This window comes from Cyclospora cayetanensis, unplaced genomic scaffold (assembly GCF_002999335.1).
Source record: "Cyclospora cayetanensis isolate NF1_C8 unplaced genomic scaffold, CcayRef3 CcayRef3_contig_86, whole genome shotgun sequence".
Classification (NCBI taxonomy): domain Eukaryota; phylum Apicomplexa; class Conoidasida; order Eucoccidiorida; family Eimeriidae; genus Cyclospora; species Cyclospora cayetanensis.
Window position 1 is genome coordinate 144,520 of NW_020312759.1, and position 19,264 is coordinate 163,783.

At 54.3% G+C, this 19,264-nt stretch overlaps 4 protein-coding genes across 4 annotated transcripts; 2 read left to right on the forward strand and 2 right to left on the reverse strand.

Moving 5' to 3' along the window:
* Positions 1-3,963: 3,963 nt before the first annotated feature.
* On the reverse strand, positions 3,964-5,835 carry LOC34621410. Its single transcript, XM_026335935.1, has 3 exons — positions 5,454-5,835; positions 4,582-4,770; positions 3,964-4,103 (listed from the first exon to the last, which is right to left on the reverse strand). The coding sequence occupies exons 1-3, from the start codon at positions 5,833-5,835 to the stop codon at positions 3,964-3,966; spliced, it is 711 nt and encodes a 236-aa protein (XP_026191720.1).
* Positions 5,836-7,124: 1,289 nt separating this feature from the next.
* LOC34621411 lies at positions 7,125-8,023 on the forward strand. The gene is made up of 2 exons (XM_026335936.1): positions 7,125-7,668; positions 7,854-8,023. Exons 1-2 carry the CDS (start codon positions 7,125-7,127, stop codon positions 8,021-8,023), a joined length of 714 nt encoding a protein of 237 aa, XP_026191721.1.
* A 2,972-nt stretch (positions 8,024-10,995) lies between these two features.
* LOC34621413 lies at positions 10,996-17,322 on the forward strand. The gene is made up of 15 exons (XM_026335937.1): positions 10,996-11,122; positions 11,318-11,757; positions 12,338-12,436; positions 12,578-12,673; positions 12,882-12,976; positions 13,559-13,598; positions 13,791-14,038; positions 14,461-14,528; positions 14,669-14,745; positions 14,933-14,988; positions 15,115-15,267; positions 15,830-15,895; positions 16,053-16,187; positions 16,797-16,930; positions 17,159-17,322. The coding sequence occupies exons 2-15, from the start codon at positions 11,320-11,322 to the stop codon at positions 17,320-17,322; spliced, it is 1,869 nt and encodes a 622-aa protein (XP_026191722.1). The 5' UTR covers positions 10,996-11,122; positions 11,318-11,319.
* Positions 17,323-18,217: 895 nt separating this feature from the next.
* LOC113146978 lies at positions 18,218-18,582 on the reverse strand (the record flags this gene model as incomplete). Its single annotated transcript, XM_026335938.1, has 1 exon — positions 18,218-18,582. A coding segment is annotated over one exon (365 nt), but the record flags the coding sequence as incomplete, so codon positions are not given.
* Positions 18,583-19,264: the final 682 nt, after the last annotated feature.

Genomic DNA, 19,264 nt, shown 5'->3' on the forward strand with positions numbered 1-19,264 from the left:
GGGGGGGTCTTCTTGTGACCCCTGCTGCATCGGATGCCGAGAGAGAGAATTGCCGCCTTTCCGCCCAACTTACGCCTTTATATACTGCGCAGCGAGGAATTCCACAGCAACGAACAGACGGAAACTCGCAAGACTGCACTACTCTTAGAACGCTCCTCCAGTTTTTCCCACGCCAACGAAACCTTCGCATGCGGCGGTGAAGACGCGGCCCCACACCCCGGGTAGCCGAAAGAGGCCCTTGATCGCGTTGGTCTTCTCATCTCTCTCCGCTTAATGCGACGCGTTTTGCTGCTTGCTTGGGCTGAAAAGTGGGGAAAACAGGAAAAAACCTTCCTCTGAAAGGATTGGACTCCAAGCAGTGTATATACTTCTGTGATTTTGACGCGTTGCAGACACGGCCTCCCGGCACGAGCGGCAGCAGCAGCTGCCGCGGGAACGCGGCTGCCAAAATTTCAAAGAAGGCAGCAAAGGCGTGGAAAGCAGAAGGAAGAGTTTTGGTGTCGAGAAGAATAGAGGCCCTAGCACCACCGACGCAGTTCTTTGAGTGCCCTTTACCGCATAGCAGTAAGCATGGCTGTCGAGGTAAAAGCCCGTGCAGCCGGAGCGTTGCAGAAGGCAGAATGCGCCTCAGACAGTGAAGATGCTCCTGAGAGTCTTGCGGCAGTCCACGTGGATCAGCTGCTTGCTGCGGCTTCGCACTGGCAGCAACGCCTCAGCCTGCTCTTGAATCGTATCCCTTTTGATGCTCAGCAGCAGGAGCAGCAGCAGGAGCAGCAGCAGGAGCAGCAGCAGCGGCAGAAAAGCAGGGGCCAGATAAGAAGGGAGAAGCAGGGTGTACGCTATGACGTGAAGAGTATGTTGCCGTCCACGGCTCAAGCCGATGCAGCAGCAGCAAGAGATCATAAGCAGCAGAAGCAAACTCAGCACAATCAGAAGCAAGGCAAGAAAAAGCGCTGCCAACAGCAGCAGGAAGCAAAAGGTGCAGTTTCTCGGGAGGAACTAGTCCAGCGGCTTCGTGAAAAGATTGAAGCGCTCAGACAGCACGGGGGACGCAAAAAAAATACAGACAAGGCTGCAAAGACAGCTGAGAAGACGAAGCAGCAGCAGTCAGCAAAGCTCGAGAAGCGGCAGGAGACGCAGCAAAAGCGGGAACGGCAAGCGGCTAACGGGCAGGGCACGCAGCAGCAGGCAGAGCAGCCGAAGGCAAAGAGGGCCAAGAAAGAGGTTGCAGCAGCAGCGGCAAAAAAGAAATCACTCGCAGCAGCAGACGGTGACGATGAAGGCGGATTCTCCTTTTCCACGATGGAAATGCGAGACCATGTGCCAAAAGCTCTTCGGCACGGAAAGAAGGGGGCAAAGCAACAGCGCATCGCAGCAGCACTCAAGTGAGAGTCTTAGCGGATGATGTGCAGCTTTCACACCTACTGAGGTGTTTCTGTGTGTATGTGTGCATATTTGTATGTGTGTGTGCATATTTGTATGTGTGTGTGCATATTTGTATGTGTGTGCATATTTGTATGTCTGTGCATATTTGTATGTGTGTGTGCATATTTGTATGTGTGTGCGCATATTTTTATGTGTGTATGCATATTTGTATGTGTGTGTGCATATTTGCATGTGTGTGTGCATATTTGTATGTCTGTGTGCATATTTGTATGTGTGTGTGCATATTTGTGTGTGCCTCTTTGCTTGCTTTGCTGCTGCTGGTACGGCATGGCCGGCATCCTTCTTGTTGACTTTGGTGCTGGTGCTGCCCTTTGCGCTATTTGCAGCAGGAGATTCAGGAGTGTGCGTTTTGCGTTTCTGCTTGCCGCTGCATTTGCTGTAGGGAGATTGAGGCACAGCGTCGGCGGCTCGAAGAAGCGGCAGTGGAGGGTCGTGGGGAGGAGGTGGCACTGCAGGCAGCTGCGGAGACGGCATTAAGGAAAATAAGCGGGGAACGCGTTCTGGTAAGGCGTGGGAGGCGTTATGAACGACTTTTTGGCCTTTTGCTTTTGACAACACGCTGTATTTTTTGTGCTTTTTGGAGGTCCTGGAAGGTGTTTGTCTGCTTGACTCCAGTTGGTCTGTGCATGCATACGTGCGCTTTCGAGGCTGCTGCCTATGCATGCGTCAGTGTCTGCCTGCGTGCCTCTGCTGAGTGGTGGCTGTCCTCAGGACGATGCACGTCGCTTGCGGAAGGCTCAGAAGCAGATGCGACAAAAGAAGGCCAAGTCTCGAGAGGCTTGGGCAGGCGGAAGCTACACAGATCTTAAGAAGCAGAAGAAGGAGCGCGAGAGTAGGTCAAAGCCAGTATTACACGTCCTGTGTAGGAGCACGTTTTCTACCCCTAGTCTGCTGTGCTGTGCGCGTCTGTGTTGTGTGTTTTGGACTTGCCGCCCTGGTCGTCTGCCTGTGCGGCTGTGTCGGTTCACCCACCCCGCACGCTCTCCGGTGCCTTCCGCCGTGTCTGCATTGCAGAAGCCCTCGCCAGGCAGGAAAGGAAGGAGGCAAACAAACAGAAGCGCGAAGCGCAGCGAGGGGACGACGGGCCGGATTCTGAGCTTTGAAAAAGAATCCTTTGGGGTTTTAGCGCATGTGGAGGTCGTGGTGATAGGGGGAGAGGGGGTCGTGGTAGGGGGTAGGAAGGTGAAGAGAAGCACGCAGGAGGTCCCTTCGTTTTTTCCACTGTAGTTTCTGCTGCCCCCTCTCTCAGCGTCCCTCGGGGAGTTGGGGGAGTCGCAGGAAATAGTCCAATTTAAGGCGCTTCCTGCAGAGGGTCGGTTGCTCGGTCTTTCAGGTGGAGCCTTGCACTTTGTTTAGGGAGGGAGACACTCGAGGTAAAAAGCTGCACATCATAGGGGTAGGGAAGGGTCTCTTCAGGGCAAAGCCCAAAGAAGCAGATCTCTAAGACCTCGACGAGGCATTTCTCGACCATCTCCCCCTGAGGGCGATGGCTATAGTCTGGAGAGACGCTTTCGCCTTCCCCCGCCATCTCCGCCGTAAGCATTAGTTGTTTGAAAGCTCCTTCCTCAAGGGTCCACGCAAGGACAGCCCTCCTGCGGTGGCGCACCAGCATGCGATCGCTTCATTGGTCCCTGCAAGGGGGTTCGTCCTTTCGGGATGCGCTGGCTTGTTGTAGTGGGAGGCGCTAGCTTCGCGCGAGGACGTCTGCTTAGGAATTGGGCAAGGCCTCCTCACCCAGCCGAAAGTGTGCTTCAATTTAGATAAAGAACCTTTAGTTCTGTTTCTGCTGTTCTGCACTCCAGTAGTACACCTTGTTGCTGAGAAGACGGCTCTCTTGTCAGTCTACTAGTCGAGTGTCTACCTACCTCCCGTGTCTCTCACTCAAGGCTAACGAAATCAATAGGCTAACACACCACAGCCCCGTGTGTATGTAGGGCGTGCGGCTGTCAGCGGTTGCATGCTACATCGGCGTGCCGCTGGCTAGAAGCTGTACTCTCGCTAACTGAACACGTCCAGGAGGTGGCTTTTGCTGGCAGAGCATTCTCCGTGACACCGTACATGCACCATAAACCTTAAAAATCGTACGGCGGGGGGGAAGAGGAAAGAGGAGATGTGGTCCACTACTGCATGGGAGCAGGTAGTGTGTATGTGTGGATACATGTCTGTATATATATGGGTATATATTTGTGTGTAGGTGGTATACATGTGTGGGTGCTTGCGTTGGTGTGAAGTGGGACGCTTTTAGAGCTAAAGGGCTGCTCCCTTGTGAGCAGAGAACGGTACAATCGAGTGGAGGGGCTGTGTGGTGCGTGGAATAAACAAGTGTATACACTGCTTCCCCGATTGCCTTTACTCTTCTTCTCCCGCTCATTCTGTGTACCTCTGTACAAGTGCATGGATGCAAGGCAGGCGGCAGGCAGTCTGTGTGCTGCGCTCCGTCCCTGAACGCCTCTCTACATCGCCCGCCGTCTGGCTGGAGAGGGGGGGGACCTCCCTACTGCGGTCTTTGTCGTTGCTTCAGACTCTGGGAACGCCGTACGGGTAGGCCGCGTAGGGATACGCTTGCCTGTACATGTGGGTAGCGTCAGGTGCCGTGGGGTTGAACTCGGCGTTCACGTACGGCAAGCGATCCATCTTGTAAGCCTCGCTATCCTGCCCTGCACACAGCAGCCACCCAGCACAGAGCGTGAACTTCAAGGAGCTGCAGCAATGAATCTTCGCCAGTGAATCTCCTAGTCGGCTAGGAGATTTACTGGGAAGACTGGAAGGAGGGATGGAGCGTCATGCAGCAGCGCTCCAAACAGAGGACAGATGGGGTGGTGGTGCTGTAATGCCCGCCAGACGTGGGCCCCCCAGTCGCGAACACCACCCCCCCGTCTGTCTGCTGCTCTCCCGCAGCACCAAAAGAGCGCTACATGCAAGGGGCAGCGGTAGAGTGGCAAGTGGCCTTAGGGAGAGGGTTGCTTCTCTGCTTTGGAAGAAGGCTGTATGTTTATAGCGCAAGAGCAAATTGAGATCTCTCAGGCGGAGGGCCTAGCGTGGATGTGGGATGCGCTGCCAGGGCTGTGCTGTGGGTGGAGTGTTTCACGAGCAAGGGGGATCGTTAAGGCCTTAAGATCTCAAGGCCTGTCTCACAGTTGTAGCCGTAGCGCTGAGGCTTGAAGTTGGGGTTTGGAGTCCACTGGGGAACCCATGTAGGGGGGAATATCGTAATCTCCGGACCTAATAGTGCGTCTCTTGGCTGCTTCTCTCCGTGGCGAAGAACGTATTGGCACAGATGAGGGGCATATCCGGGCAGAGACACGTGGAAGGGTCTGGGCAGCGCTGCACGCACATCCCGACATACAAGAGCGCGGCAGAACAAACAATGCACAGCGGCGGGAAGGATTCACAACATGATAGACAGGCGGTCGCCCGTGGAAACAGAAAAGCCCTTGAAAGAGAGGCCTCATCTTTGGAGGAACTAGATGAGAGGGGAGAAAAGTATTGTGCACACGAGGGGAGACGAGCATACACACATATATATATTTATGCAGAAAGTAAGCGAGTGACTGAACAGGCAAGAGAGAGAGAGCGAGAGAGAGCGAGAGAGAGCGAGAGCGAGCGAGAGAGAGCGAGAGAGAGCGAGAGCGAGAGAGAGCGAGAGAGAGCGAGAGCGAGAGGGAGACAGACAAACAGACAGGGAGACAAACAAATGGACAAAAGCGAGGCAGACAAATAGACATACACACACCTATGTACACAATCACATATGTATATATATATAAACGGACAGATACCCCCTCCTCCCCTTCCGCCCCCCGCTGTGCTGTGGAGGAACGAAGTCTCCACTTTCCCATCCTAAGCCCTAAGGGTACACATGTATGCAGCATTACGCCTATATATTTGTGTGCGCACAAGTTACACATGCATACACCATGTACAGCGGCCCTGTTTGTATGGAGGAGGCAGTGGTGTGCACGTAGAAGGGGAGTACAGCACACGTGGCCTTTCTGTCGATGACATACACTCTGAATCCTTGTCATAGGGCTGTATGGAGGGGTCTGTGAGGTCCTCGACACCCCAAATCCGGATGTCCTCCTGACTTAAGAAGAAGTTTGAAGGCAAGAGGCCGCCTATGCTGCTGTGCTGCCGATATTCCATGAACTCTTTGGTCGTCATGCTGCTCTTCTTGCTGGGTGGATCCACAGAGAATGACACCTGCGACTTCACGCTGTGGCTTTTTTGCAGTCCGCCAGATCCCTTGGAGAGGGCACCTCGGGGAGTTGGAGCAGGGCTGGTAGTGGCACCCTTTGGGGTTGAGGCCCCTCTGGGGGCCTCTGAGGGGGCCCCCTGGGCGTCAGTCGCCTCTGCCTTGGGTTGAGGGGGTGTTTTTTCTGCGTCTGCCATCTTGGAGAAGCCTGAGGACAGCAGAGGCGAGAAAAGGGTGGCGTAGAGGGGGGTGTGTGTGCGAAGGAAGAGGGCGAAAGCGGAGGAAAAGCGCTCGAAGGTAGCTAGAAGGTCGAAATGAATGCATGGAAATACATTTAGAAGCGAGAAGGGCGGGGCGTCAGCCGAAATGGCCTATACTCTCTAGCTCTCGAGCGACTGTCGGCAGCAGCGAGGCCTACTCGACGGGCTGGGGAGCACGGGGAAAGCGTCCGGGGATTTTTTCTGCGGCTTACTGCCTTAATTCGAGTCTAACACTGTTGTTAGAGGGGCAGAAAAAGCGATAGAAGCAGAGAGATTGGGGAAAGGCACTAGCAAGAGCTAGCTCGCTGCTCCGCGTCGGCGGTGTGGAAAGCTGATATATACCAAAGCCGCAGGAAGTGCGGCGCTAACTGGACTAGGGCTTGAAGAAAAGCTAGGATTTACGAGATACTGTGAAGAAAAGGCTCAGGAAGGGAAGTTGGTACTTTGGCATCGAGTGATATTAAGACGCTAGAGGATCACCGAAACGCCATGGCTCTGCCAACTAGCGACGCCTTTGATCCGCGCTCGACTGCCGCCTGCTGAAGGGCACCGTATCAAAGTTACAAACCTCGAAGCTTAAACCCCAAACCTTATGTACCAAGTTCTAGCAACCCATTTTGGTTTTGTTTTTAGCTACTGATAAGTATTCGGTGGTAGATACAGCCCGTAACTAAAAGCGGACTCGGATGTAGAGTAGGAGGGCCCCTATGACGCCCGCGCTGCTGACTGGCTGCACTGCGCCGAAAATGCTGCCTCGGTGCCCGTATTCTAGGGAATTCTATAGATTTTCCGGCTGTATACACACTTCAGAGAGTATGATTCAATGCTTTTCAGCAGACGCGCCAAAGGATAGTAATTCCCCACACATACAGACTACTTGGCAGCCCCCGCACCAGTCATCCACGATCATTCCCCGAGCAGACACCCTGGCGTTTCGCAGTGCCTTCTCTGTCTTGCCACATGAAGTCCTTAGCCATGAACTTCCGAATTAAAAGCGCTAAATCCTAGACCTACACGTATGGGCCACTCACCCTGAATCCCGTGGGGTGGCATCCCAAGAGTCTGTACTTTTAGTTCACCCCCCAAGTCGTTGTGTGGCTTCTCTGATCGCCTAAGATACCTTCCTGGGGCTTTCTTGCACGTGCGCTACATTTAATTCCCTAGAACGCGACTAGGAACCCCTTACTTCCGGTGTGCAGCGGCGGAGTTGAGTGGAGGAAGCCGAGATGGCGGCGACCTTGAGTGAAGGCGTCGAGGGGCTGTTGTATTCTTCATCCGATTTTTCTTTGGTTTGGCTGGCTCTCAGTGCAGTGGCGTGGGTGTATGTCCACCAGAGGCTCTCCCTGTCCGTCCCCTTTTACTTCCTCCCAGCGGCGGCTTGGAAGGAGCACAGCCGAAAGGTGCGTCTCTATCGACAAGGTCCTCATGAAAAAGCCAAGACGGAGGCTTTGCCAGGAGCCAAGTCTGCTGGCGTCTCGACTCACGCCGAGGGGGCTCTTGTGGGGACCTCAAGCGCGGAAGACTCCCCCCAAGAGCTCAGGAAGTACTATGTAACAGCCCGCGCCAACGCAACAGCCTTCGTGCATGCGACACTCATATGCCCCATGGCATTGGCAGTGCTGTGGGTGACTTTTAACAAGGCTTGGGAAGAACTTGGGGGCCCTCCCCTTCCGGACAAGGGGCCCTTGGGAGTACTCAAGTGGGCCCTTTGGGACTGGGGAGAGACATACGCCTTCTATAACTTTCACAGCTTTTTGCTGGATATTATTGGTAGGCGTCGAATCCTAAGAACACACACCCTCAACTGTGTATTTCCCCCCTTCCCCGCCCCTCTCTTCCCTGAAAGGCTCACGGAGCCAGCTGCTTCGCCACTCCGCGAAAAATCCCTGCAGCGGCGCAAAGAGGTTGTGGCAACCCCACCCCCTCCTCGCCTTCCTCTGTGGTTTATGCTGCAGCCTACGTAATGGCGGGATACTTCATGTGGGACCTGTGGGAATGTCTAAAAAACAGAGACGTCCACTCGCGCGCCTTCGTGCTGCATGGCATTCTTTCTTTGTACGCGATGGTCTCCTACCTCTTGGCTCCGAAGGGCAGGATGACGGGTAAGCAAGCCTCTGCGCTCTGAACAGCCCGCACGCGCTTGCCTTCCCGCCAGAATCTTGTGCCTGGCAAAGACTGCCGCAAGCTTTGGTCTGCCATTTTGTGCGGCTGGAGCGTTTTCGTTCGACTGCCCGTCATTTTGCTCGCCTTAAGTCGGACTCTACGCGGAGTCGGCTGAGGCGCACGCACGAGAAGTCGCTGCGGAGGGGCCTCGCCTGCGGCGTGGCTGCATCAGTGTGCATGCAGTAGATGTGTGTGTGTAAAGGTGGAAAGGTAGGCTTGTGCGGAGGGGGTGTAGCTGCGCCTAAACGTGATGCGGATGCGTGTGACTCCCCAGGTATATCAGCCTTCATGTGCTTGAGTGAGATCTCTACGCCAGTGCTCCACTTGCGGTGGTTTCTGATCCAAGGGAAGCAGACAGACACACCCCTTTTCGCGCTTGCAAACGCTGGAGCCGCCTGTCTCTTCATATCGTACAGGCTTTTTACTGTGCCGTTTATTGCCCTCTCCCATCTCGCCACGGAGTGGCTTCGCGGGTGTACCTTCACAGCGGAAGCGCCTCGATTCAGACGCGTCTCTTTTGCCACTTCCTGCTGCCTCTGGGTAATCTTGAATTCGTACTGGGCCCTTCTGTTTCTGCGGTCACACCTCCGACACCGAAAGATTGCGCCCAAGCCTCACGCAAAGGCACAAAAGAGCAACTAAATCTACAGGAGGAGGCCTCTTCTTTGCGTGCCCGCGTACATGGCCTGACACCCTTCAAGCTTTCGCGCGCCTTCGTGTCTTGCCCTTCCCTTCTTCCGAAAAAGGGTTTTGGCTGTCTGCCTGTAGCGTCTCACAGGACTCCCCACGCAACCCACTCAAAAAATTTGATTACCTCGAGGGTTTACGACAATCTGGGATGGCTTTATGCCCATCCACACCAGCCAACAGCCCCTCGAAGCACGGAGGATGCAGCGCCCGTGTGTGGCGGTGTGAAGAAAAAGCACCCACAAGAGCCGCTTTGCTCTAAACTTTGCACTGATGTTTGTAGCCAGTCCTCATGTATATAGGCATCCCGTGGCGACACTTCCTTGGGTTCAGCGGCTTGCAAACTGCTGCACTTGGGAAGTTGCAGCGATAAAATATGCACGGGCCTGAGGGGCTGGGTTGTTTGTTTTTGGAAGCTGGCAGGCAGACGCTCGCTCCTGGTGCCTCAGGCAATTCCTAGTAGTACAGATGCCACCGTAGAGATGCGCCGAGGAACGCGGTTCGTGTGAAGAGATTAATGCCGTTTTGTGCGAAGGGTTTAAAGGTGTTCAGCAGAGGCCCTCCTCTCATGTGGCGCACCCTTTGAACCCTTCTTTAAGGAATCTTAAAGGCCAAATTCTCATTCAAAACGCAATAGTAGGCTATTGAATAGTGCCAGCCACAGCGAACTCCCTGTAGCTGCCGTCCTTACCCCTCAGGAAATGAGGATTATACAGTGAGAGCGCACAAGAGCTGTCCTGCCCTCTCTACGTGCCCCGGGCATACATTCACATCCAGATGCACATAGCGGCAGCTAAATGCGCAAGGGCACACAAGATCCAGCCTTGACTGTCTAAGCAGGTGCAGCATGACAGCAGCTGGATACGCTGTGGCTGCAGTTTCCTTCTACAGCTGCCTCCTTCCCCAGCCTGCCGTCTCTGGCCGTTGCGTTTACCATGCAACAACTGAAATATCTGACCAGCTACACCCAAAGGTAGATCCTTTACTGCTTTTCCAACTCAGGAAAGCCAGCGCAGGAGGGAGTGCCGAAGTGTGGCTATGGCCCGCTGCATTTAGGCGTGAAGTGCAGCAGCCTCCGACGAAGTTAACTTCTTTGTTCGCTGCAGCAACAGCTAGCGCACAGGCGCCTGAAGGAAGGAGTTTCTATACTACGTGATCAGCAGCAGCAGCCAAGCGAAGGGACTATGGTAGTGCCAAGCGAAGCCCACAGAGGACAGCTCGCACTGCTCCCCAGTAAAGGTACAGAAATATAAAGAGAGGCAGGAGGAAGCATACATGGTTGAAGCTTAAAGCGAAGTGGAAAGACATTTTAATTCTAAAAGGAAACCATTGGAAGGAAGGATGGGCTCCTAGCCCACGCAGCGAGCTCAGGATCTGCCAGCAAAGACAATGCGAGGCACGTTGGTCGGTGAGGGGTTAATACCGCCACCGACCACTGAGTCTCGGCGAGAAATGCCATTGTATTTCAGTATATAATGGCCGGTGCAGTTCTCTGTTTCCGCAAAGAATCTGTAACGGTTGTTTCCGTTGGTATTAGGCACCCCTGGCTGATCATAGGGCCCCACCGGGGGGACCTCGCCTCTTTGCACCTGCCCCGCGCTTCCTCTCTCCCCCGTTCACCCCTTCTGTGAGAATGCCTACGTTCAGTTTGAGATCCATAGGAAGGGGAATATGCCGAGAGGGACACACGAAGAGGCTTTGTCCTAAAACGCTGTAGCTACACCGATGCGTATACCCCTGACTTGAAAGACTCATTGCTCTCCTGCGGTGTATGTATGAGCCACAGCTGTCTGGTCACCAGTTAGACTGCCTCAGACGCCTTCGAAACAGCTTCCGCGACAGCAACTTCTGCGACAAAGACAACACCAAACAACACCAAACTACAACACCAAACAACACCAAACTACAACAACAGCAACACCAAACAACACCAAACAACAACAACACCAAACAACAACACCAAACAACAACACCAAACAACAACATTCAACAACACCAAACAACAGCAACAACAACACTAACCACACCACTACCAACATCGGGAGTGCGTCCCTGTAATCTAAGGGGCACTACGTTCTACACCAGCCAGTCTCTTGCTGCAGCTAGTGCAGTGTGCTGACGCGTGGAGTTGTCGCACCAAGCACAGAAGCGGCTGTACAGGCCGAGGTCCCCTTAGGGGGCTTTGCCAAGATGGTGGATGCCTCCAGTATCCTCGATAAAAGGCCTTGCTCCACTTCGCTTGCATCCGCGCATGCAGCAGATGCAGCAGCCAACGCACCTGATGAAGCGCAAGCAAGTGCCAGCAGGCCTCTGCAGTTGTACGAGCATCTGAGGCAGGGTTGCTTGAAGGCGAGAGCTTATCAAGATCAAAAAAGTAGGTTGCTTGGGGGTGGCGCCTGGGGGTTCTTTTGCTGAGATAAGAAGAGGTTGGTTGCAGGCATTGATGTTGTTGTTGCTGCGCATAGCCTCGTTTGTGTTGGCTCCTGTGCGAGATTCATTACGCTGCGCAGCAAAGCCGTTGAGACCCCTTTGGTGGTGTGCTGCTCCTGTTGCTGCCGACTTCTTGCAGCGATGCTGCTGCATGCAGAGCTTCTCGTCGCGCTCGCACATCCTGAAGGGGCCCTAGACGCCTGTGGCATGCATGCATCGACGGCGGCTGCTGCTGCAGCGCAGCAGCTGCTGCGAGAATACCCTGTCCAGACAGTCTGCTGCTGCGGCAGCGAACTCGCGAGAATACCGGCGGCTGCAACGGAGCAGCAGCAGCAGCAGCAGCACGGGGAAGGCAAGAAATCGAACCCCCTCAGAAGTAGGGATGGCAGCGATTCACACACAGGCCCTACCAGCGCTACAGGCAGTTGTGGGTGTCTGCACTTTGACAGCCTGAGGCTTTTTGGAGAGGCATTGCTGCGCAACAATTTGCAAGAACGTCTATTGCAGCAGCTGCTGGTGACATTCCGACAATGGACGTTCCAAGATCCGCATCTGCTGCTCCTAGCTGCCACGTGCCACGTAAGCTGACCCTGTACAGAAATAAGCCTCTATCTTGTCGATCGTGGTTATACTTTTGTTGTTGTTGCTGTTGTTGTTGCTTTTGTTGGTGCTAATACTGCTGCTCTGTTGCTGCTGCTGCTTCTGTTGCTGCTGTTGTTGACGCTGTTGCTTCTGTTGCTTCTGCTTCTGACACTGCTTCTGTTGCTGCTATTGCTGATGTTGTTGCTTTTGTTGCTGCTTCAGTTCCTTTTGTTGCTTCTGCTTCTAATGCTGCTTCTGTTGCTGCTTCTGTTGCTGCTTCAGTTCCTTTTGTTGCTTCTGCTTCTAATGCTGCTTCTGTTGCTGCTTCTGTTGCTGCTTCAGTTCCTTTTGCTGCTTTCGCTCCTGCTGCTTCTGCTTCTGTTGCTGCTTCAGTTCCTTTTGTTGCTTCTGTTGCTGCTTCAGTTCCTTTTGTTGCTTCTGCTTCTGCTGCTTTCGCTCCTGCTGCTTCTCCTGTTGCAGCTCTTCCTGAAAGTACCTGTGTCTCTGTCGTTTTTTATCGGTGCCCTTTGGCACGTGCGGTAAAAGCATCTCTCCCTGGAGGCGGGTGTTGCTGCAGATGGAAGAGGGAAACAAGACAGGCGTAGCAGCATGTCGATCCTTGTTAGAGAGAACTCGTGCCCTTTGGGAAGCGTCGCCTCTTGCCCACCTCATGCAGGTACAGTGTGCTGCTGTGTTAGCGCCTGGCCTTGTCTGCCTTGCTCCTGCTGCTGCTCTGCACTGCCCTTCTGCTTCGCTTTGCCTCCGCTGATGCGCGCCGCCTAAGCCGCCGTGCATGCTGTGGTGTGAGTATTTGCAGGCTAAGCTTGGAGAGGCTTTAGATTTGCTAGGCTGTGTTGAGGATGCTCTTCGGGAGCTTCAGGGTGCCTTTCTGAAGAATCCTTTGAGGCCTAAGGCAAGCGCTTACTCACTTCAGTGCCACCGCAGAGGTGTCAGTACACCGGAAACGCTGTGCGCTTCGCGCTCGTGCCCTGTCAAGCCGAAGAGGCGTCAGGCGATGGCATCTAGCTGCTGCAGCACTCAACGCTTCCTGCTTTGATTGTTTTCTTGGGAGACTGCAGTCCAGCCTTTCGCAGATCCCGAGGAGTTGACATGTGCTGCAGCTTTTGTTCCTCCTCTTCGGCTCCGGCGTGCTGACCACTCAGCAAGAGGCTGCTCTCCTTGCTGCTGCCGACTACCGCCACTGCAGCTGGGCACTGTCCGTATACCACCACACTGCAGCAGCAGCACTGTTCATATATATGTATACATATATATATATATATATATATATGTATACAGACACCCAGCAGCAGAAGCACTGTTCATATATATGTATACATATATATATATGTATACAGACACACAGCAGCAGAAGCACTGTTCATATATATGTATACATACATTTATATACAGACACACAGCAGCAGAAGCACTGTTCATATATGTATATCTATACATATATACAGACACACAGCAGCAGAAGCACTGTTCATATATATGTATACATATATATATATATACAGACACACAGCAGCAGAAGCACTGCCCATACGGACTGACACACAGACACACACCCAGAGATACACACACAGAGACACACAGACAGAGATGCACACATACAGACACACACCCAGAGATACACACACAGAGACACACAGACAGAGATACACACAGACACAGACACACACAGAGATGCACACACAGAGACACACATACAGACACACACGCACACACACACTCACAGCTCACAGCAAAAGCAAGCAAAGTTGGCTGCATGACTGCTGCGTGATGCGTATAGACACCTCGCGATTGCCTTGTCTTCTGCTGCGGCACAAATGGTTCGTTGGCAATGCACAGCAGAGCAGCACAAGCGGCAATATCAGCGGCGAGCGCGCAAGACGGCGGCAGCGGGAGGTGCAGCCTTCACTGCTTTTTGATTCTTTTTGTGGACAGCAACGAGGAGGCTCTGAGCTGCCGTTGGTTTGTGCCTGCTGCGCTGTGTCTTTTTTTGCTTTCCCGTCTGCTTGTAGGCTCCGATGGAATTTCTTGAATGCGTTCGGCAGCAGCGGCAGCAGCAAGCGCTTTCTCAGCATCGCGAGCACGATGAAACCTTGGTGGTGCTTGCGGCATGCGAGGAGGAGCTGCGGCAGCTAGAGCAGCAAAAGGTGCAGCAGACGGATCAGGAGCAGCTGCAGGAGCGGCTGCAGTATCCAGCCCTTGCAGCAGTTGCCTGCCGTTATCCAACGCGCTTACTGCCACCCCTTGCACGGCTGTCTAGGTGAGATGAAGCCTGAGGGAGCTGAACTCTGGCAGAGTTTACAGGCGGGATACAAGGCGGCATAAGCGATTTCCCTTTCTGTTGCCACGCACGGTGGGTGTGGCGTCGTGTGTTGAGTCTTCGATCGGTGCATCACTGCTGCCTATTCTGCTGCAGCTGCTGATAGGCTGTCAGTGACGCTACTGGGGTGGGCTGCGCTTGCGGATATTGCCGTGTTTGCTGCTGCAGTGTGAACCTGAGCATTCAGGCTATTGCGCTGCATGCAGAGCGCGACATTCCTTCAGCGTTCGAAGTGTCTCGCTTGTAAGCTGTTTCCATGGTTCTGCCCGCTGATGAGGGTGTGTGTGCGAGGTCTGTAGGATCGAAAGCATGCTGACATGTTGAGTTGCGGGGGGTTGGGGTGTGTGTTGTGGTTTCTTCAGGGCGTTGGAGGTGCTGAGCGAGGGTTTGTATGCGGCACCTGTCTATATTAGCTGTTGCATGCAGCTCGGTAATTCGCGACTGTTCTCTTCTCTTCTCGCCGTTGCTGCTCCTGCAGGCAGGCACCGGTTTGGCTGCTGCCGAGGCGCTTGCTGATGCTTGGGAGTGGTGTGCCGTAGTTCGTGCTGAGCTTGTTGTTTTCTTGTGCAGGGAGGGCTGCAGACTTGCTGAGCTTGTTGCAGCGCCTCAGGCAGCAGCCTGCAATGGACGCTTTGCGATTCTACGCGGTAAGAATTGCGGAAACGCTGGCGCTGTTGGAGCTAGCCGTGTTGCTGCACACCTGGGTCGCTCGGTGTATGGACGCCTACTTGCGGGTGATGCAGTCAGGAGCTTGTTGTTGCACGCTCTTGAGCGAGGCGCAGCTGTGGGTGGGGTGCATGCGTGCGGGCTGATTTCGAGTTCTTGCGCATTTAGGAGGGAGTTTTCCTGGTCATGCAGTCTCAGCACGTCGATGCCATCGCTTGTTTCCGGTCCGTTTCTGGTTGGGGGGGTTCAGAATGTGCGCTTTCTCGGCGCTCCGTTAGTGGGCCTGTGCATGCGCTTGACGGTTGCAAATGCTTGAGGAGCGCGTTTGGATAATTTTTTTCGCGCTTCAGGCGGAGTATCAGGAGGAGCTCGGGAGGCCCCCTGTTGTCGCCCGTGTGGGCCCCTTGCCATGTGATGTTAGGGCATTGTCTGAGTCTTGCAGCGCCACAGCAGCAGCAGCAAGCTGCCTGTGCTTATGAAGAGGCGGTCAGGGTGCTTCCTGGGTAGGGAGTAGGCCCCTCTCCGTCTGCCGCTGATGGGAGAGCTGGGGTAGGGGGAGGGTAGCGAAGGACAGAACGCCTCAGAGAACCCGAAGCGGGGGGAGAGAGAGTGGAAGGAGAGTTGGGGGAAGCAGAGGCAGACAGCGCTGTAGTCTGGAGCGAGAGACGAGCAGCGCGATAGAATAAGGGAGGCAGAAGCGTTCCAGTGGCATGCAAACGAGGCGGGCAGTTAAAGCTTTGGGGGTTGCGGCTGCATGATGCAGGAGTTCACTGCCTTTGATTCTATTCGCGCTCGAGTCAGATCCGAGAGGCCTTTCTCCACGTCCTCTCGCATGCCTTGAAAGGGCCTAGTAAGACTGGTTCAACGGCTGCAACGGCTGCTGCAGCACCTGCGCGTGTTGTCAGGCTGCTGTTGTGCGTTTAGCCATCCTGCTTCTCCTCCTCCATAATGCTGGCTGCCTTACAGAGGATTGAGTCAGTCCTTTGCAACCTTGACGGCTGCTGCCATTCCCTCGGGTGTACATGTTGCTGCAACACTGCTGCTCAACTGCCCGCCTTTGTGCAGCGCGCTCCGGCCTCGAGATCCTCGTGCCTGCTATGAACTGTCACTCGCCAGACTTCGCGCTAATCGGTTGGTTGTCTTCGCTCTTGCTGCGTCTGTCTGTTGTGCATCCCCGCTGTTCGACCCTCTCGCGTATCCCCTCCTACACGCTTGCGCGAAGTTGCTCGGCTGCAGGCTTCCTGCCCGTAGCGCTGTGCTCGCTCTGCTCTTCTCCCTTGCGTCGCAGAGTTTGTGAGGCACTGCCTCTCGCTCGTGCCGCTGCTGCAGCTGCTGGGGGGCGAAAATTTGTGTTTGCACGACACCTCGTGTCCATACAGCTCGCGCGGTGTTTGCTGCGAAAGGCTGTCCTGCCTTCTTGCAGGTAAGCAGCTGTGGCTGCTGTTGTGGCTGCTGTTGTGACTGCTGTGGCTGCTGTTGTGGCTGTTGTGGCTGCTGTTGTGACTGCTGTTGTGCCTGTTGTGGCTGCTGTTGTGGCTGCTGTTGTGACTGCTGTGGCTGCTGTGGCTGCTGTTGTGACTGTTGTGGCTGCTGTTGTGACTGCTGTGGCTGCTGTTGTGGCTGTTGTGACTGCTGTGACTGCTGTTGTGCCTGTTGTGACTGCTGTTGTGACTGTTGTGACTGCTGTGGCTGCTGTTGTGCCTGTTGTGACTGCTGTTGTGGCTGTTGTGACTGCTGTGGCTGCTGTTGTGACTGCTGTGGCTGCTGTTGTGGCTGTTGTGACTGCTGTGGCTGCTGTTGTGGCTGTTGTGACTGCTGTGGCTGCTGTTGTGACTGCTGTGGCTGCTGTTGTGACTGCTGTGGCTGCTGCTGTTGTGGCTACCGATGATGTTCAGGCCCACCTTTTCTTGCCTTGGAGAATTATTTTTGTGCTGCGTGGCTCAAAGTTGTCTTGCCACTCGGTTGCTTCATTGTTGCTCGTGTGCGTGTGTGTGTTTTTTTGTTTGTTTGCTTGTTGCTGTTGCTGTTGCAGCGATGAGGAGTATATCCAGCTGCTGTTGGAAGCCCATGAGTTGCTGCAGCAGCACGTCGAGGCAGCGGCGTGCCGCTGCAGGGACGGTGGCAGCAGCACGTGTTGCAACGGCTGTTGTACGGAAGCCCATAGCTGTATATACACACAAACACATCCGCACATAAATACACATACATACACACACACATATATACACGATCTCTCTGCGCACTTCAGCTGGGAGCATGAGATACAGCGCACTGATGGCTCCTTGTCTTCTTTTTAGGAGCTGCATGCATTTGATGCATTCAGTGCCCCCAACTGCTAAGTCTGTTGCTGATGTGTGTGCATACATTTGTGCATGAGTCTGCTTGCTTGTTCAGTGCTTCGTGCTTGCCGCATTCTTATGGGTGAACCTGGGGAGGACGCCTACGCAGAACCTGACGGACTGGCTGGCTCAAAAATACTAACTGCACTGGGCGAAACAGAGGCAGGAAGGGGGGCAACAACAGGCCCAGAGGCTATGCTGCAAGACACCTCCTCCTAACAGTCAGTTGCATCAGGAACAAACGAAGCGGGCATGCCGAGCCGGCTGAAGCTTCCGCGGCAACTAGCAAACAGAGAACCTTATATTTGTCTATATCTCTCTGTATGTATATATGTAGCTATCTGCATGCTTTCTTTGTGCGTTGTGCTTATGGGTCGAATCAAACCATGAGGCTTTGTACTTGGACCGGCCGCCTCATTTCTCATTCCCCTATGCTGACGTCTGGGTGTGCCTCACTAAATCTCGCTGTCTCTGGTTCTGTCCGTCTCATTCATGCATTTTTTGGATCTGTGATAAGGTTTTTGAGAGAAGACGCTCAGTGGGGTAGATTGGGCTTTTCGGGTTAGGGAAAGCAAGTGCATTGAAACCTCCATGGGGGCAGCAGCATTATGCAATGCTGCGGAAGCTGAGACACCCGTAGCTAGCAGTGTGGGCAGTGCATCCTTTGGTGCCTGCAATCGCAGAATACGTTGCTGCAGCGGCTTCTTTGCTGATAGAGGCACCGAAGAGTGTTTTTGTTCGGCGAGTTTGCAGCGACAGTAGCTGCTGGTTCTAGTGCCGCTGTTGCTGGCCCTCGTAGAGAGCACGGAAACACCAGTAAGTACACTTCATATTGCTACGGCAGCAGCAGCACCTGCTGCCGCTGGCATTGTTGCGATACGTTTTGTTAGTGGAGGGTTTCCTGGAATTTTCTCTTTCGATACGAGGAAAAGAGCCGTAAAAGATAACCAACTATAGGGCAGGCGATGCGAAGAAAGAAGGCCTTTAAAGGGCACAGAGCTGCGCTAAAGGAGGAGGCAGAACGGGCTTAGTAAGGGCAGCGGCTGCAGGGGAAGCTAATGCTTGCTAAAAAAGCTCTAGTTTAAAAAATGGAGCAGCGGAGCAGCGCGGGCAGCTAGAAGACAGCATGGGAGCGCTGGCTACACTGTTGTTTTGAGAAGTCGTACAGTCGAATGTTACCATTAGCTGCGGCTGCTGCGAGCTTCGTTTCCGCAAAGTCCACGGCTAGGAGCCAGTCGCTGTGCTGCTGTCCAACAGCCCGTGGCAGCCGCGCAGCTGCTGCTGCCTCCTTTGCTGCTGCAGCTGCTGCTGCGGCACTAGCGGCGGCAGCTTCTAAGACTTCGGAGGAGCGGCAAATGCTGCCGCTCTTTGCTATTCCCTCAAGCGAAGAAGACAACACAGTGCCGTCCAGGGAGCAGCTAACGAGCCGCAGAGCATCGGATCTGCAGTAGCGAGCAGCGTGCGCATGTGTGAGGGCCCCTAGGGGGGACGTAGTGGCATTGAGAGGGGTGACTTAAAGAGGAGCAGCAGCGGGAGGGGAGGAAACGCTGCGAGAAGCAGACTTTGGTGACTAAAGAGGAGCAGCAGGGAGAGGGGAGGAAACGCTGCGAGAAGCAGACTTTGGTGACTAAAGAGGAGCAGCAGGGAGAGGGGAGGAAACGCTGCGAGAAGCAGACTTTGGTGACTTAAAGAGGAGCAGCAGCGAGAGGGGAGGAAATGCTGCGAGAAGCAGACTTTGGTGACTTAAAGAGGAGCAGCGGCGAGAGGGGAGGAAATGCTGCGAGAAGCAGACTTTGGTGACTTAAAGAGGAGCAGCAGCGAGAGGGGAGGAAATGCTGCGAGAAGCAGACTTTGGTGACTCAAAGAGGAGCAGCAGGGAGAGGGGAGGAAACGCTGCGAGAAGCAGACTTTGGTGACTTAAAGAGGAGCAGCAGCGGGAGGGGAGGAAATGCTGCGAGAAGCAGACTTAGGTGACTCAAAGAGGAGCAGCAGCGAGAGGGGAGGAAATGCTGCGAGAAGCAGACTTTGGTGACTAAAGAGGAGCAGCAGCGAGAGGGGAGGAAATGCTGCGAGAAGCAGACTTTGGTGACTAAAGAGGAGCAGCAGCGAGAGGGGAGGAAATGCTGCGAGAAGCAGACTTTGGTGACTAAAGAGGAGCAGC

Bases quoted from the DNA above. Each gene is read 5' to 3' on its own strand.
- LOC34621413 (XM_026335937.1), top strand. From the start codon at position 11,320: ATGCTGCTGCATGCAGAGCTTCTCGTCGCGCTCGCACATCCTGAAGGG. The intron at 13,599-13,790 runs GTTCGTTGGCAA...GTCTGCTTGTAG, and splicing joins CTTCTGCTGCGGCACAAATG to GCTCCGATGGAATTTCTTGA. The intron at 15,896-16,052 runs GTTGGTTGTCTT...CTTGCGTCGCAG, and splicing joins GCCAGACTTCGCGCTAATCG to AGTTTGTGAGGCACTGCCTC.
- LOC34621411 (XM_026335936.1), top strand. From the start codon at position 7,125: ATGGCGGCGACCTTGAGTGAAGGCGTCGAGGGGCTGTTGTATTCTTCA. The intron at 7,669-7,853 runs GTAGGCGTCGAA...TTTATGCTGCAG, and splicing joins CTTTTTGCTGGATATTATTG to CCTACGTAATGGCGGGATAC.
- LOC34621410 (XM_026335935.1), bottom strand. From the start codon at position 5,835: ATGGCAGACGCAGAAAAAACACCCCCTCAACCCAAGGCAGAGGCGACT. The intron at 4,771-5,453 runs GTATGTCATCGA...ATGTGCGTGCAG, and splicing joins CTATGACAAGGATTCAGAGT to CGCTGCCCAGACCCTTCCAC. The intron at 4,104-4,581 runs GTGAGACAGGCC...TGCTGTGTGCAG, and splicing joins TCAGCGCTACGGCTACAACT to GGCAGGATAGCGAGGCTTAC.